Source organism: Vulpes lagopus, chromosome 8 (genome assembly GCF_018345385.1).
Source record: "Vulpes lagopus strain Blue_001 chromosome 8, ASM1834538v1, whole genome shotgun sequence".
Lineage (NCBI taxonomy): Eukaryota > Metazoa > Chordata > Mammalia > Carnivora > Canidae > Vulpes > Vulpes lagopus.
In genome coordinates this window covers 35,806,021-35,825,315 of record NC_054831.1, presented here as the reverse complement: position 1 = coordinate 35,825,315, position 19,295 = coordinate 35,806,021, and the positions used below count along the sequence as shown (strand labels likewise).

Here is a 19,295-nt window from a genome sequence, read left to right as displayed (position 1 = left end):
GAGCCCGTGAACCAAAACCTTGAAACACTTATGGTATTGATGACTTTAGTTCAGCTCCCTAAACCCCCCAAATCATGTCTTGACAGCTTGGCTGATGTCCTGTATTCTGCAATCTGATCATGGTTTATTAACCATTAACTACATAGAGTTAATTAAAATTTTTAATTTAATTCAATTTAAAAATCTTCCTTACTTATTCTTTCCCTAAAAATAATATAAACAAATGGCCCAAAATTCTAGGCTTTGGGATCAACTGAGTTTTAAAATCAGCTTTTCATCAGTAATAGCTTGTGTAATGTCAGGTAACTTAGTTATTTTCTTTTTTTTTTTTTTTTTTTAGTTATTTTCTTAATGGTCTCTTTTCTGCTATTAATGTTGGGGATAATATCAACTCCCTGCTTAAGGCTAGGAAAAGAAATGAGATAATGTACAAAAGGCACTTGGCACATAGTAAAACACATATAAATGGTAGCTATTATTACAATTATTTCTTAATGCTGTGAGTGAATTTTTCAAAATGAAGTAAAATACATGAATCACAGATTATGACAAATGAAATCTTTACAACAAACATATTTTGGCTTACTTAATGATACACTTAATAGGATAAAAACATTCTGACTTGATGTTATGTCTAATTATTAACATGCTCAGCTAGTAACTAACTTTCCTAGGCAGACTACACAATAGCACTTTCACAGAATCAAAACATTATTTTTTTTCTTACAATTTAGTTTTCTGGTGTCTGAATCCACATCAATTGTCAACAACTTGCCTTAATATGATATACACAGTTTAACAGTCTTGACATACACACAGGGATACTTTACAGTCTCAAAGGTAAAGACCCTGGAAATCCCACGAAGCTGGACCTGACTTGCTTCTGACCATTGCCTTGCTCATATCATCCTGAGGGTCCCTGTGCTCCTGACCTCTGACCTTCACCCTGCTACTGAAAAGTCTTCAAAATCTTACTATTTCAAAAACCTTCTTTCCACTGAAAATGTGTAAGTGGGACACATTCACAAGTGAGAGGGATCGTGACAACACAAATGCTGTGTCATGAGGTCATGGGGCTGACAGCAAGATTCAATGCTGAGCCTGGGAGAAAAGATGGTGGTGAAGAGAATGGCCTTGAGAGATGAGATGTAACAATGAAGTTGGCTTGGATCCCTTGTGTTTAAAGACTTATGGCGTAGATATTTCAGTCATGTTGCAAACTCAACATATTTTAATCATCCCTCTCACTTCTCCCCAAAACTTCTGTTCTCTTTCTTAGCTTAAAGCCATTGCCATTGGCCACGCCAGAAATTTTCCATAGCTTAATATAAATTATTTTCACTAATGTGTGTATTTGCACCCCCCATTAGCAAATGATCAAAAAGTCCTTTTTTTTAAGGTTTAATTTATTTATTCATGAGACACACACACACACACACACACACACGAAGAGAGAGAGAGAGAGAGAGAGAGAGAGAGAGAGAGAGGCACAGACACAGGCAGAGAGAGAAGCAGGTTCCATTCCATGCAGGGAGCCTGACGTGTGACTCGAACCCAGGTTTCCAGGATCAGTCCCTGAGCTGAAGGCAGCGCTAAGCTGCTGAGCCACCGGGGCTGCCCCGCCCCCCCCCCCCCTTTTTTAAATGGAAAAGGAAGAATACAATTAAAGGGAAAAATGAGGGGTGTTGGCTTAAGCACATCCTATACAAGACCCAGTTCAATTACTTACCATGAAAGAAATAAAGCTGTTTTATAATCAAGCATTAGATTCTATATAATTTCAGCAACAAGAAGAAAATCTGCATCTCCACAATACCACAAAATCTGGTTTCTCCACTATAGTACAAAAATCCCATTTGTTTACTATTTTTTTAAAAGGAGACAAAATACTTTTTCATTTTAAAATGAGAGATTAAAACTTAAAAATGTCAAAAATGAATATGTTGGTTCCAAAAATTTTTTGAGTACATGCTTTTTGTTTCTTAACATCCGTTGACTTCACTTCTGATAACAACTCTTGGCTTTTCTTTTTGGGGAATCACCCCTACCTTGTTTTTGGTCCGTATGTTTGGTCGAGTCAGATCAACACCATTCCCCGTTGAGTGGCAGGTTGAGTGACTTAGGCCAGGCTGAGTAGAGCATGGCATTCTCTTGGCCACAGAGATTATTTTAAAATGACTCTATCCAAGCCAACCAGTCTCAGTCAGAGCAATCCCACAACTTTTGTTTCAGTGACTGACAAGACAGATTTTCTTTTCTGCTTGATTTGAATTTGATTGTGATTCAAGCCTGGTTAGTGAGCAGAACAACACAACACAGCAAAGGTTGGAGCTGGGAGACGAAGTAAAATTCATGGTAATTTCAAGTCCATAAATAGAGGCATGCCTAAATCAGCTCTAACCTTGTGCTTTACATCAGCCAATAAATTGTCTTTTTTCCTTCACAACTGTAGAGTTGTTATTTGATAATTTGCAAAATAAAATCTAACGTAAGTTTTAGTCAAACCAATGCAATAAAGAACTTGCTTTTTTTTAAAAAAAAGTTTTGTGGGTGGTGGTAGTGGTATAGGAATTCACTTAGTTCCTGGTGTGGAAGACTGAGGGGGTGATGGTACCACAAGTTTCAAAAAAATGAAGAGAGGTGGTGAACAGAAATTTGAAAAACTCCTTAGCATCATTTTTTTTTTTTAGATTTTATTTATTTATTCATGAGAGACAGAGAGAGAGAGAGAGACAGAGACAGAGACGCAGGCAGAGGGAGAAGCAGGCTCCATGCAGGGAGCCTGACATGGGACTCAATCCCAGGTCTCCAGGATCAGGCCCTGGGCCAAAGGCAGACACTAAACTTCTCAGCCACCTGGGCTGCCCTTAGCATCGGTTTTGAAACAGAACTTGGAGGTTACAGAAATCCATATCCTCTATGGTGGCATACATGAATTATGGGGCTATTCAGGGTTACCATATGCTCTGGGGAGGTCAAAGATGAGGACTGAGAAAGAGAACTTGATTTGGTAAGAGAAGGTTAGAAGGAAAATTTAAGATGGTAGTTCTAAATGACAAAAAAATATTATACACATAGTTATGACTCAACGAAACCTCTTGAAAAAGCCCTGACTTTCTCATATACTATTATCCCATCAAAGCTAAGACTGATGATTTTAAGAACACCACTGTTATTATGCCAGTAAAGGAGTACCTCTGCAAATTAAACTATAATATGGTACTAATGGTAATATGTATCCCAATTAAGTGCTATTAAAACGTAAAAAATGAGCATTTCAGATTTGGTAAAATATGATAATAGCACAATGGAGTGAATGATAATAGCAGTTGTCTGTCATTTATGATTTATTTAAATAATATTCATCAAGGATTATCTCTGTCATACACATGAGTTGCTTTTGTTGATTTGTTTTTATGTTTGCTAGAATAAATGAGAAACTTAGTTCTTGTCTTTATAATTTTCTAAGAAAGGCAATGCCTTTTTAGGTAGCTGTATGGAAATGTTTCCTATTATAGATAGAGGTTGCTTAATGGGATTAATGATGGACTCTCCCTAAAACTGTTTTCTGAGATGCTGAGTTGGTTCATCACCTATACACAAAGGCTACCAGGATCCTGCCGAGGCTACTTCTGCTGTTTTGATCCAATGAACACCACCTGGGTGCCAAACACTATTCTAGATGCTGAGGATACCAGCGTACACAGGGCAAAAGAGGTCTTGCCTTCCTAGAGCTTACATTCTAGTTGAGAGGAAACAACCAATCAATAAGAAAACAATAAGCAAGATTTCTCACAGTGGCAAGTATATTAAGAAAATAAAGAGGGTGATGGGGAGAATATTTTAAATATATGGTCAGGGCAGGGCTTTGTGGGATGACCTGAATAATGAGAAAGAACCAATCATGAAGAGACCAGAGCAACGTATGATACAGGCAGGGGATGGCACATGTAATGGCCCTGGGGCAGCAATGATCTATGTTTAAGTTACACAAGCAAGGCCCAGGGGTGGGAACATGGTACATGGAAGAGGCCAGATAAGGCCAGAGAGACAGAGACATGAAGAGCAGTGGTTCTCCGCTGTGGCCACACATTAACATCAACCAGGAGATGTATAAAATAATATCACTGCCTAGGATCCTCTCCAGAAATTCTGATGTATTTGGCATGATAGAGGCCCGGCTAGCAGTATTTGTCAAGTTCCCTAGGCAATTCTACTGGGTCGCCAAGGTTGATACAGTGCAAAACAACGTAGCTGTAGCCCACTCTAAGAGAAGACCTTATTCCAAATACTGGATGTAGAAATACATGAAAAGCACTGACATTATCTGTGAAATACTGCTCATTTCTTCCAACAATCCCCTTCAGTGGAGCGTCACTCTCTCCTTCTCCTTTCTGCGATCAGATGAGCTACTTTCAGGAAGGAGGTCTGTGCCAGGATGGGATGTGTTCTGCTCTGAACCAGAGCTTCTGTTTTTCCAGTCTTCACTTTTAAGCTTTTCTTTTCTTTTACTTTTCTTTTCCTTCACAATACAAGATCTCTCCTATGCTTAGCTTCAACAGACAGACTGCCTTCTGGACACGTGACTGATCTGTGTGACTCCTCATCTGCCCACCTTTGCATCTTGGCACTGAGCCTGGTGCAAGAGATTCCCTGCTGTCAGCTCATTCATCTCATCCTCCCACTGTTCCTGAGACGTGCAGACTGTACCACGTAAGACACACACTTTACCTGTGAAACACACAGTGCTGGGTTTTCTGAGGCTGCAGCTCTGACGGCCTCTTTTGCTATTCTTTCAGACACATACCTGTTCAATCTTTTGGGCAACTTCCCACTAATTTTGTGGTTTTAGTGGTCTCCTAGTTTTGCCTAAAATAGGATTTGAATGAGTTTTTCACTTGCCTTACTGCTTTTGAATGATTTCAGGAAGGCGCTGTGTAAATACTATCCTCACATTATCATCTTCAAGGTGGAAGTATGTTTCTTTAGCATAGGGTTAAGGGGGTCATTAGCTACTTGTGAAAACTACTGGTAGTCACCATGCATTCCCTTCTGTGGATCCTAACTCCTGAAAGAATTTTGGTCTTTCACACTATCTTAGATAACCAAAGAAGAGGAAAATAGCAAATTCAGTTTCAGCAAGCTTACACAAAGGACAGAATGGAAGACAATTTGTGGTCTCGGTTCAAGCCAGACTTTTAGGACTCCCGATTCCTCTACAGATCTTATCCCACTTTTAATCCCTGGCAATGTGAGTGCTCTCTTTTGGAACATGATTCTGTTCAGTTCACCTTTATGCCTCAGAGTATAACTGAAAGCTTAGTCATTTTTGACAGTTCATTTCAACTCAATAGAACAAAGTAATTGCTTTAGGTCCCCAAAGTGAGAATTTTCTTTTTCTTTTCTTTCTTACAGTTTCTTTCTATTTTTTTTTCTTTTGGTCTATTTGAAAGAAATAGTTAAGCTCTTTTCACATCTAGGCAATGCTACGTGAACATAAAGTCTACTACTGGTTTATAGATATGGCTGGTAAAAACTCCTGCTCAGCCTCACATGTCAGTATGTCCCAAGTGGCTGTGAGCTTGTCACCACTACATATGTAGAATCTTCCTGCATCCTGAGGTATGCAGAATCCTCCTTCTCTCCCAGGACCACACTTGGTTTCTTTCTACTGCAACTGTCATTGAAAACTCATGCCACTTATGTGCCCAGGAAAGAGTCCTTATTCTTTGAGCCAAACCTGAATATCACATATTCTGATATATTTTTGGTTTTAATAACTGAAACACAGGAATGATAACAATGTTTAGGCTTTGCACAACAAGAAACATTATTATTTAACTACATTAGGCTTAAAGAAACATTTGCAAAGCTCCTTACAGTGTTAACACATATATGACACATTTCTGAGAAAATATAATCATATTTGCAAACAAACTTATAGAACACAGACAATTATTTGGATGCAAACTATATTGTACGCTCTGAGGAAGTAATTCCAGGTCTTTTTCTTCCCACATCATAAATAATAAAAAAAAAAGTTTGACTCGTACGAAAAGAAATACTTTTAGGAATGTTCTTAGAAAAGGAAGTCAAATAGTTTTTGCATTTAAAAAGATTTTACACAAGCCTGGGCAATGGTAAATGGATAAACAAACTGGTACACCCAGACAATGGAATATTATTCAGCAACATGAAGAAATAAGCTCTCAAGCCATTAGAAGATATAGGGGAAATGTATATGCCTCCTACTAAGTGAAAAAAAGCCAATCTGACAGGGCTACATGATTCCAACTCTCTGACATTCTGCAAAAGGCAAAACTATGAAGGCAATAAAAAGGTAAGTGCTCACCAGGAGTCCGTGGTAAGAAAGGACTGACCAGGTGGAACACAGGGAGCCTATAGGGCAGTGAAACTACTCTGTATGATGCTATCATGGTGGATGCAGGTCATTACACATTTGTCCAAACCTATAGAATGTACAGCATCAAAAGTGAGCTCTTATGTAGACGATGAGCTTTGCGTGATAAAACTGTGTAAGTATAGGGTGGTCAAATCAACAACTGTAGGATGGGATGTTGATAGTGGGGAAGCTGACCTGTGGGGGGGCAGGAGGAGTATGGGAAATCTCTATACCTTCTCAATTCTGTTGTAAACCTAAAACTGCCCTCCTGCCCAAGTCTTTTCCAAATATTACCTTTCATCCCCTATTGTTTTGTTTCTTTTTAAAAAAACAACACTTGTACTTCAAAATTTAGTCCAAGAAATATCAGGTATTTACTGGCTGAGTTTAGTAAATAACATAATTACTGATTTGACGATAATGCTATAATATTCATTTTGTTTAAATTCTTTCATCGTTCAAAAACTTTTTTAAAAAGATTTTATTTATTTATTTATTCATGAGACACACACACATACCGAAAGAGAGAGGGGGGGGTGGGCAGAGGGAGAAGCAGGCTCCATGCAAGGAGCCCGACATGGGACTTGATCCCAGAACCCCAGGATCACACCCTGGGCCAAAGGCAGGCACTAAACCACTGAGCCACCCAGGGATCCCCCAAAACTGTCTTAAATCATTTCCCCCGCCCATTTTTTTGACATTGTAATGAAGTAAGTTGATTAAAATTTTCAAACAAAAACTATATCAGAATAGGTACAGGAGAAGATTGCTTTAAATAGTTTATAGGTAGGCTGGTAATAATTAATTTTCTGTCTTTATTAAACCAGTCGTATGTGTAGCCACCATCTCTCTCTAAAGGTCTTTCTTTCACGTAGGCCTCAAACACATATCTAATCTTGTGCTAATATATAAATAGAGGAAGGGGCCCGTGGTGAGGAGGGTCATGAAAGTGTAATGGCCTGAAGAGGGTGAAGGAGAAAGCAGGAGGGGAGGGCCCAGGGAAAGCAGCTTAAAAGAGGGAAGGATAGATGTGCATATGGTTAAGGTTAGGGTTGGGCAGAACAGGAAGTTGAGGCAGTACAGACCTAAGAGCCTCATTGTCTGAGCTGAGCAGGAGGGAGGTCATCTGCCAAGGGTGGTAAAGGACAGAGGAGGTCTGGAATGGCTCCCATTGGGATGGGAGAGGGAAAAGTGGAGGATAAATAAATGATAGCAGCATGAGGCTAAGGGTCCTGCCAGTTGAGGCTGTTCAGCATCGGCAACTGAACATGTATGGGATTTTAAAAACATTTTGGTGGTAATAAGAGGAAAACCACACTATAGGATTGATCTGTGGCAGGACTTTTCTCAGTGGATGGAGGAGATACATATGGATAGGTGGAAGCTGATGGTGCTGCTGAGGCCAAGGAAGTTCAGGCCATCAACATGGGTCCAGCTGCATGAGAAGGAACATGCCAACAGGAGGAGGACAGCAGCCTGAGAGAGGAATGGATGGGTAGGACCTGCCTGGGCGTCTTCATGACATTTCCTAAGTGCAAAGGAAGTTCAAGGAAGGTTTCTGTGCTTGAACTTGAAAGGATGGAAAAACTTAAGCCTAACTCCACAATATTTCCTAAGCAACCCCAGATGGTGGCAGATACCAAACTGCTGCCTAAGTATCATGGAAGCAGAGGCCACTGGACCCCAATTCGGGAAACCGGGATGCCGTGTAGAGCAAGGCTTTAATGGAACCTCACACCCACTGGGTGGGGCATAGGAAAGCTTTTCACCTGTGGGAGAATAAATGGAATGAAAAGCAATGCTAACCAACCAGAGCAGGATGGTTTGAAATGAATAATGAAGCATCCCATTTTGGACAAAGAATGTGGGATGAGAGGAATTGCTGGATGGAGGAAGTTGGCCTACAGTTTGAGATTAGGGTTAGTGACTCATAAGAATTCATCAGGGCTACAACTCAGACCATTGCTAATGAAAGTCTGGCCTTTGAGCATATCCTATGGAAAATTTTCCGAAGCCCCATTTCCTGCCCCCCTAGCTTTACTGAGGTATAATTGGCAAATGAAAATTGTATTTAAGGTGTACAACTTGAAATTTTGACACATATTATGAAATGATCACCACAGCAAGCTACTTGACACATCTAACACCCCCCCATAGTTACCGTTTCCCTCCCTCCCTCCCTTCCGCCCTCCCTCTCTTTTCCCTTCTTTCCTTCCTTCCTTCTTTCCTTCCTTCCTTCCTTCCTTCCTTCCTTCCTTCCTTCCTTCCTTCCTTCCTTCCTTCTTTCCTTCCTTCCTTCCCTGGTCAGAACACTTAGACACTACCATCTTAGCAAATTTCAAGTATACAATATAGTACGAGGTATCACCTCACACCTGTTATAATGGTATTCTCAAAAAAGACAGGAGATGGGATGCCCAGGTGTCCCAGTTGGTTAAGCATCTGCCTTTGGCTCAGGTTAAGATCACCAGGTCCTGGGATGGAGCCCCACACTGGGCTCCCTGCTCAGCCGGGGGTGTGCTTCTCTCCCTCTCCCTCTGCCCTTCTCCACTGCTCATTCTCTCTCTCTCAAATAAATTAACTAATTAATTACAAAAAAGACAGGGGTTAACAAGTGTTGGAAGGATGTAGAGAATCTGGAACTCTTACACACTGTTGGTGAGAATGTAAAATGGTGCAGCAATTATGGAAAACAGTGTAGAACTTTCTCAAAAAGTTTAAAAATAGAACTATCACGTAATCCAGCAATTCCACTTCTGTGTATACATTCAAAAGAAATAAATCAGGATCTGGAAGAGATATCTTCACTTCCATGTTCACTGCAGCATTGTTTAGAATAGCCAATATATGAAAATAAACTAAGTACATGAATGATGATATAGAAAATGTGGTGTATGTGTGCACTGTTCATTTTTTAGAGACTATTTTTTTTAAGAGCAGTTTCAGTTTTACTACACCAAAAGTAAGGGGGAGGTATAGAGATTTGCAGTATATGTCCTGCCCCCCCTATAAATGCACACCCTCCTCTGTTACCAATATATCTCATCAGAATGGTATTTTTTTTTTTTTTTTTTTAGCAAGGATGAACCTATAGAGACACATCATAATCACTGATAGTCCACATTTTACCCTAGAGTTTACTCTTGGAGTTGTAATGTTTTATGGGCTTGGACACATATATAATGATATAGAGACACCATTATAATATGAGAGTATTTTCTTTTTCGAAGCGGGAGAGAAGAGTTCCACTAATCTTTTTTTCTTTCTAGCTTTATTGAGGTATATTTGACAGATAACACTGTAAAAGCTTAAGGTGTACAATATGTTGATTTGCTACACTTCTATACCGCAAAATGATTACTTTTTATTTTATTTGAAAAAATTATTTACAAATAATCAAAATCTATGAGTGGGAAAAACATCTTCCAACTAGTGTAGCAAATAATTAACTCAATATGTAGTTAATATTTTTAAAATAAGCAAGATGGAAAAATCTGGAGCCCTTCCCAGTATGAAACTAAGAATAGTTTGCGAAACTAAAGAGTTTAATGAAATTGTAAAATCTTTTAAATGTCAAAAGAGGCAAACTTGATAAAATAATTTTTAGGTTTTTTTTCCCCCTTATTTCCAATTTATATAAATCCTTCTTATCTCTTAAAGGAAAATGACCATTCTGGCTCACCTCCATTTGATCACTGTTTGCAGAAACAAAATCATAAACCACCTGTGCAGATGATCATGGCTTACTGATGGGTACAACACAATTTCCATTTTAAAATATGGGTCATAAAAAATGAAATAAAATAAAATATGGGTCATATATATACAAAATGGATATTACTCAACCATCGAAAATGATATCTTGCCATTTTCAATGGCATGGATAGAACTAGAGGGTATTATGCTAAGTGAAACAAATCAATCAGAGAAAGATAATTATCATGATTCCAGTAATATGTAGAAATTAAAAAACAAAACAGATAAACATAAGAGAAAAGAGGGAAAAATAAAACAAGACAAAATCAGAGAGGGAGACAAATCATAAGAAGCTCTTAACCATAGGAAACAAACTGAGGGTTACTGGAGGGGAAGTGGGATGGGGTAACTGGGTGATGGGTATTAAGGAAGGCATATGATGGAATGGACGCTGGGTGTTATATGCAACTGATGAATCACTGAACTCTTTGACACTATATGTTCATTAAATAAATTAAAATAAAAAATAAAAAAAGAAAAGAAAAAATAAATAAATTACGGGTCACATATATACATTTCTCTAATTTTTAATATTTTCGGGCTGCTGCAACAGTTTTGTATAGTGACAAAATTCAAGGAAGATCCTTAATGTAATGTAACATGTACAGCATATTTACAGTGATGCATATACCAAAATATTATTTTAAAAATTTTCATTGTATTAATTTTTATAAATTTGAGGTAATTTGCAAACACTAACTTATTCAGTTTGAAATTTCAGCTCCAGAGAAGAAAGCAACATTTTTTTAGGTTTGTAAATCATACCATTGCCTGAAGCCAGGAGTAAAGAAGGTAAAGAAAAAATAAACAGGGATTAGTTCCTTCTTTCCTAAATCTTTTGAGTGTGAATATATTAGTATTGTGTATGAAGTGATTTCTCCAAAAATGTTTATGTACCTATTGCAAAAAATGAATAAAGGAAGCCTCATTCAAATGGAGTAGAAATGTCATGATGTGGAGCTGTCCCCCACTCCCACTCCTCCCAACCTACTCAATCCAGCAGGAGGAAGTAAGATTTTCTCTCAGTCCGGCAGCTGCAAGCTGCCCTTGCCTGCGGCCAGTGAGAAGCTGCCACCACTTCAAACCCTCAATCTATGTTGGAAAATACTTCACAATTAAAGTTCTTATTTCTTCATAACTGATTGCTTTCATTAGTACAGTTTAGGTTTGGTAAATGATGGCCTGTGTGTCAAATACAACCTGCTACCTGTTCTTACAAGCAGAATGTTCCTAAGCCATGCTTACTGGTTTACGTATATCTATGGCTGCTACTACTGCAGAGTTGTGTAGTTGTGACAGTGATCTTTATGGCCCACAAAGCCTAAAATATTTATCATTTGGATAAAATGGTAGAAAAAGTTTCCCTACTCCTATACATCTCATTGAAAAGAGACCATATGTTAAGTCATGTTTTAGTCAGATTTTAACTATTTTAGAAATAAATTTATTGTCCCATTATCATTGTTAATCCAAGAGGTGAATCTGATAATTATATTACATTCTTATGTGCCCTTCACTCCCCCTGGCAAAGTAAAAAAACCCTGAAATCATCTGGTAGTTACTTGAGTACCTGTTCAGAATACAAATTCATACTTAAGGTCTGAGTTTTATGTCACAAGACAAATAAGATACTCAAACCTCAACTTATTAGTTTCAAGCAACCAATCACTCAAACTCTAATAGGTAATAAAACTGTCCTGATGTCTATCCTTACTTTCCAACTAACATTTGGTAGAGATATTAGTTAATAAAAACAAAATTTAGGGATGCCTGGGTGGCTCAGCGGTTGAGCATCTGCCCCTGGCTCAGGGCGTGATCCACGGTCTCAAGATCGAGTCCCACATCGGGCTCCCTGCCTGGAGCCTGCTTCTCCCTCAGCCTATGTCTCTGCCTTTTTCTCTCTGTGTCTTTCATGAATAAGTAAATAAAATCTTAAAAAAAAAAACAGAAACAAAAACAAAAACAAAATTTAGTAGTAAAGGTATAGGCATCCCAAGAATAAATACTCAATAGCTTATATAACCAAATAATTCACAGATTACATAATTAACATAATTGACATAAATAATTGAGAATTATCCTTATTATACATTTAATCATTTAACATTACTTAATACACCATTATACTTTATTGCTAATTTTAAAGTTCCAGAAGTTGGTTAAAATTTGGTTTACTTAAAATTTAGATAATGAATGTCACAGAGTTCTTTTGTAATCTAGCTCAGAATATGATGTACGATGTATTTTTTATTTCATAATTGTCTTTAAAAATAGTTAACAGCGGGGATCCCTGGGTGGTGCAGCGGTTTGGTGCCTGCCTTTGGCCCAGGGCACGATCCTGGAGACCTGGGATCGAATCCCACATCGGGGTCCTGGTACATGGAGCCTGCTTCTCCCTCTGCCTGTGTCTCTGCCTCTCTCTCTCTCTCTCTCTCTCTCTCTCTCTCTCTCTGTGACTATCATAAATAAATAAATTTAAAAAAATAGTTAACAGGAACTGTCCCCCCAAATAATGAAATGTGTCACACACAGAGAGTTCTTTTAATATAATGGACTAGGAAGACCTGAGAGAGTCCCATTTATACCACCAACACACAGAAGTTCTGCACAAAATGTAATACTTTAAAAATATGTAGTAAAAGTTGCAGGGAAGAATGGAACATTCTCAAGGCTACAAAACAGGATGGAAATGAAAGCCAGAGTTAACTGGGGAGGATGCTACACATAGAAATATGCAGGTTATCAGACCCAGTTATGAGCCTAGAGACTGAACCTGAATCTTAATGCTCAATAAAGATGGGAGAGTTGGCCACTGTCCATTGCAAGGCCAGAGCTCCCACATGCAGAGAAAGTACGAGATCCCTCCCTCTCCAAGGCTGTGGATAGAAAAATTAGCCACTGTATAGAAAGAAAGCAGTCATAAGTTTATACTAACCACAAGCCTGTACCATTTATAGGTGTCAGTCTGCCCAAATTTACAACAAATATGTGCTGCTATAACCCCACACCATGAAATTTACATAAAACTGCTTTGAATCCCATAAACCCCCTGGTACCCCAGGACATGTACAAGCAGAACCACTCCTAGGGGCATTTTCACACCTGTAACATTGGAGAGTCCCATCTAAGAATAACTCTCAGTGTAGATGAACTCACACAAAATAATTACACATCACTAGAGCAATTAAACTACCCTGATGTGGAATGAGGGAATCAGCAGCCCGAGAAGAAATGGAAGAAATGGAAGATGGAGATGAGAAGGGCCAAAATGTATCTAGTGAGATTTCAAGAAGAAAGGAAAAATAGAGAGAGAGAGAGAGAAAGAAAGAGAGAGAGAGAAGAAATTTTCAAAAAGAGGGTGACATCTACTTTTCCAGATTTTTAGAAAGAGTCTCAGCCAGAAGAATCATGTAAAACCCTAAGCAGAGTGTGATATTTCTTAAACACACACTATGGGATGGTTACCTGGGGCTTGAGACAGGTCAAATGAAGGGACCAGAGTATCATTCTCTTAATATTATTCCACTTTGATCATTCTCCCCATCGATTGTATACATCTCAAAGTCTGGATATTGGAAATGGAAAAAAAAAAAGGCAAAAAGGCAAAAACATGGTGAACATATGAAGGGTGACAAGACTGCTTCTTAAGCTAAGTAAGAATAAAAATCTTTGTAAAACAGCAAGTACCCACGGGCTGGCCACCATCCATCCCTATGCTCCATGCATCTCAAGACTTGTTAATGGAATGCTGTGTTCATAAGATATGATTCTATTTTATTGGCCTTCTGTATTTGCCTGATTTATTAAACCGTCAAAGCAAAATATGTAATTGGAGAATGAAGACATGGAAGTTGCCTTCAAGAAGACTTCCACACTTTCCCAAGAAGAATTCTGAGAGTTTTAAGGGCACCAGAGTTACTGGTGCTTCCATACACTCATGTCAACCTTAAATGTGATGGCCTTCTTTTTCCTTGAATCAAAGTAGTCCTAGAGCTAGTAATGTGGGCTAGTCACTTGAGCAACTTTGCACTCACAAGAAGCATGAGATGTGGGACTGACCACAGCAGCGTCTCCCTGGGCGCTGTGCTGTGCTGCTACCTTGGATGTGTGGGTTTAGTGTCGAGTCTGTGTCATTACTCAGATCTGCTGAGCAATCACCTTGGCAGGTGATAGTGATAACCTTTCTGGGCCTAGTTTCCATGTATGTTGAGTGGGGTCCTCCTCACAGGGTGCTTGTGAAGACTGATGAAATGTGATGAATGCCTGACGTGCCAGGCTTGATATAGGAGCTCAGTCAATATGATGAACTCAGCGCTCTCCAGTTGAAAGCAAGTGCTAAAAGTCAGAGGGACAGCAGCATGCTCTACGTGCCAGAAGGAAATTCTCCCGAGAATAATTTGTTGGGTATTTACCTCAAATCATTTTGGATTAAGGGGGATTATAAATAAACAGATGGAGTCAAGAATCTTAAGGAAGAAGGATACAGAGGAGGAACCATGGCTCCCAGGAGCAGCCACTTGTCAGGACAGCAGGCCTAGCAGGAGCCTGGAGGAAAAATGATGCACACAGTCCTTTATATGCAGAGGGCATCTGCGACTCACGCCTCTGAAATGTAAGACAGCCTCAATTATAATCCAACCCACAGAATTTCATGTAAATAATCCAGTGACTCATAAAGACGTTCTTTATAAGAACACAACTTTTATACGGCCTTAGCCTTTTTATAACCGGTTGCTACTTAGACCTTTGTCTTTAATGCAATATGACTTTAGTTAAGGTTTCCTATTTTTTAAATTTCCCCTTTTTTCATTCAGTTCACTTATTATGTCATTTTTGCAAAAGGAGTTTAGCAAGCAATATTAAAGTCTGCTAGACAAACTATCACAAGCACATTTTTATAAATTAATACCTGGCTCGTGTTACTTTTCCAATTAAGTTTTCCCTGTTTTATTATTAATGTAAGTATTAATGTAATCACACTTTATTATAATGGACTGACTCAAGGTTTTGTACATGCAGCAACCAAGCCCACCTACACGCTGAGAATCTAATTTATGTGACCTCAGCCAGGAGCCCAGAACTGGCTTTAAGAATTGTTAACCTCTTGAAATCCAGTCCAAGTAGCAGATCTAGAACTATCACCAAGTTTTCAAAGGAATCCATCACCTTAAAATAGTTAGGAAGCATTAATTTACTACCTACTTCCTTTTCCTGCTATCTCCTATTCCAGCACAAATATTTCCCTCGTATCTAACAAAATGATATGCTAAAAAAAAAAAAACCAAGTTGTTATATGTAGCTATTTTGTTTCCTAATTTAGGTGTCCTGTTCAGAAATTTACATGCAAATATACTTCAAACAAGGGATACTATACAGCTAACCCTTTTTTGTACCACTCACAACAAATAACCAGTTGTGTTTACTTCACATAAATTCAACTATGGAAGACATAATGAAATGTACATTTTTTGAAAAATCACAAAGGAACATCACCTAAGTCTTTAGAAAATTAAATGTTTGGGTTATTATACTATGATGATCATGTTCATATAAATCACTTTCTAACAGTACAATTCTAGAGAAAGAGATAAAATTAACATTACCTTTTTGCTTAACTGTAACTACATCTAGAGATAATTACTTATTTCACCCAACGGACATTAGGAGCTCTTGCAGGACACAATCTTAACAACTAAACATCAAAATGGGGCTCTGATAAATTTTAAAAAGTCATACCTTAGATAATGACATAATGCTGATTAAAATGTAATTCTAGGGGTCCCTGGATGGCGCAGCAGTTTAGCGCCTGCTGTAGGCCCAGGGCCTGATCCTGGAGTCCCGGGATCGAGTCCCACATCAGGCTCCCTGCGTGAAGCCTGCTTCTCCCTCTGCCTGTGTCTCTGACTCTCTCTCTCTCATGAATAAATAAATAAAAATCTTTAAAAAAATTAAAATGTAATTCTATACATATATATTTATAGAAATATATTTATACTTCAAATATAATCTATATGAAATATCCTCCAGCCACAATTAATGAGTATTATTATCCTTATTAACTCTGAGAGACGTGTTTTAAGTTTTATTTATTTATTTATTTTTATTTTTGTGTTTTAAGTTTTAAAAAGCAAAGTATTTGTTAAATGTCAAAGTTTCCTGTTTTCATTTATAGTCTACTTATGTATGTCTAATTCATTAAATGGATTGTTCATCACTATATTTTTTCCAAGATTAAAGAAATATCTTATAGACTGTAATGTTATACAGGACAACTTTTCTATACTTGTAAGCCCACAGTGGAGGTGTACTACATGCATTAATGATTTAGGTGTAATATCTACTAAATACTGTGTTTAATGATTCAGTAATAACAAACATTAAACATCCTAAGAACATAAGGAGTTAGGCAAAGCAAGGTATTTGGAAACATAGTTCAATAACTTTGAAAGTTAACTATATAATATTTTCACACATGTGGAGTGGTGTCAGTTTGCTAATCACTTTGGAAGCACTTTTCCTAGAGAGGAAGATCTCATACAGAGACACTGAACCTTCTGGTAAAATATTCCAGCACCAAAACCCGAGAGATCAACTTACATATATTTTTGAACAGTATTGTAAAATCTGTTTTTCAGGGCTTTTTAAAAATAGCCTTCTCATATTAAAGAAAAAAAAGCACAAAAAGAGCCATATAAAAAGATCTGCTTTATAAGTAAAATAAGCACAATTCCATGGCTCTACAGATTTTACCTGTTTTAAGGAACCTGCAGCAATATTCACGTAAAAATACCATACATATATAGAGTGTCATCACTAAAAATCTACTTTTACAGCACTTGGTATTACTTAATGAGTGGTTATTTCACAGAAGAATTGTATGGGACTGTACCATTATTTGTAAACATCAGATAGTGATGATTTAGTAGTAGTAGTAGTAGTAGTAGTAGTAGTAGTAGTGATTTAAAAAGTTATCAACTGCCGTACTCTGGTTTTACCAAATACATGCAAATACATAAATACCAACCAGGGGAACTTAAGAGAGGTAGTGGGTTTGGGGGGGGGGGTGATCATCAGGTTATAATCCCACTGAAGACTGGGTGAGCCACCTGTGATTTTAAGGATCTCTCCTCCCCCCCCAAAATGCCCAAGTAAAACCCTGTGCAACTCCGCACTTCGTGCAGCCGTTCAGCGTCGTCAACGTCAACAGACTAGTCAGCAATCCCGGGGCAATGTTTTCGGCAAAATCAATTTGCAGAAAACAACTTCGTTCTGATCTCCCTTCCCTCTGGTCTGCGCGCCCGCCCGCGCCCGCCCGCCCGCCCGCGCCGTCTCCTTCACGCCCCCCTCCGCCCCGGGCCCGCGCCCAGCCGAGTTACCAAGTGTGTCTGCGCGCAGGTCACTTGGCAAAGTTTTTCCGGGAGGGAGAGGCCGAGCGCGTAGACCGCACCGCACCCTCGCACCCCCGCACCCTCGCACCCTCGCACCCCCGCACCCTCGCACCCCCGCACCCTCGCACCCCCGCACCCTCGCACCCCCGCACCCTCGCACCCTCGCACCCCCGCACCCTCGCACCCCCGCACCCTCGCACCGGGCCCCGCGGGCCGGCGGGGGGACGGGGGCGCTCTGTGGGGCGGAGAGGACGCAGGTGGGAAGGCAGGTGTGGGGGCTCGGGGAAGCTGCAGGGGGAAACCGCGGACCCCACCAACCGGGGCGTGAGTGTAGGGCTGCGAGGGAGGGAGGGGGGCGCTGGGGACCCGGGGGAAGCGGTGCTGGCCCGCGACCGTGCGCTCTACCTGCTGCACTTCTCGGGGTCCCGGCGAGCAAACGGCCGCAGGATTTCCCTTCATTCCCGACCGGGGGAGACCACCGTCTTCTCTCCGTCCTCCTTCCTCGGCGACCGCAGCCACCACTCTGCGTCTGGGCGGGGGTGCGGCTCCCCGGAGCCGCGGGTGCCCACATCCCCGCCCGGGCTCGGGCCCCGCCCCCCGCCCCCCGCCCCAGCCCGGGGCACCCCCCCGCGCCCCGCGCCCCGCGTCCAGCCCCACGGCCGCCCGCGCCTCCACAGGACCCCCCCGCGCCTCCAGCCCCACCCCTGCGCCCCTTGCCTCCTGCGCCCCCGGCCGCGCAGCCCTCCGCTCCCCCCCGCGGCCGCGCACGCGCGCGGGGCGCCGAGCCGGGCCCCCGTGGCCACCCGCCCGCAGCCCGCTCCTCTTCGGCCGCCCGCGGGGCGCCTCCCCGCTGCCCCCCGGGTCCCGCCGCGCCCGCCGAGCGCATCCTGCGCTGGGAGCTGGGGGAAGACTCCGTCCTCGCACCCGGCTCCTAGCCCCTTGCGGTTACAGCCGGCAGCGCCTCCCGAACCTGCGGCGCTTCGGGCGTCCCTGCGCGGGGAACGGTCCCATCCGGGAGCCCCGGGGTCTTGCCAAGAACCCCTGGGGCTTCCGAAGCTGCGCGGGTCACCCGGCGGCACTCTTGGAAAGCAAGGCCAGGTCTGCCCGCCAGGGGCCACCCCTCGGGACTGCAGAAGCTCTCCGCGGTGGCCGAAGTGTCGCTGCGCCTTATTAGCTCTTACAACCAGGCTCCCAAGTAGGGAGCGCTGACCCGTCATTTTATAAGAAGGCTCTTGACTCTGTTTTTCTCGAGGCCTGCAGAGGTTCGCCCAACTGTGTTTACATGGGATGCAGTTATCCTAATTAGTGCTGGTATTTCAATCATTTATTTCCTGGTTGACATCCACGCGTACACTCGGACCCCCCTTGGTCTACACAGGGCAGTGACTTGGTTTTAGCAGTTTTGTGTCTGGAGAGTGGTTATGGGTATTTGAACATGTTTGGTCAATGTCCTCGGAGGTAGATTATCTCATTCCCGAAAGGATCATTTTTGGTATATTTTATGATTTCTTAGGTGGAGATATGCTACCATATTTGGAACCAAATGGAAGCATGAAGATGTTGGAGAATTTACACGTTTTTCATGTAACGAAATGGGTAATTGTAAGGCCGAGACGTTTGCAATGCTTAGGTTACATTAAAGCACGCTTTGTCAAAGGTAGGAATCAAAAGCGGGTAAGTTAATTTCCCAGAGAAGTGCAATGAAAATCCTCACTAATTATTCTCTACCTCATGGATTGTGCAAGTGA

At 40.9% G+C, this 19,295-nt stretch overlaps 1 protein-coding gene across 1 annotated transcript in view; it reads right to left on the bottom strand.

The window, feature by feature from the left end:
* SGCG (sarcoglycan gamma) overlaps positions 1-18,089 on the bottom strand; it is a 125,585-nt gene extending 107,496 nt beyond the window's left edge. Inside the window, exon 1 of the mRNA XM_041765529.1 lies at positions 17,953-18,089. Coding sequence (XP_041621463.1) covers positions 17,953-18,006 — 54 coding nt within the window. The 5' untranslated portion in view covers positions 18,007-18,089. The remainder of the gene's footprint in view (positions 1-17,952) is intronic.
* Between the last annotated feature and the right edge of the window lie 1,206 nt (positions 18,090-19,295).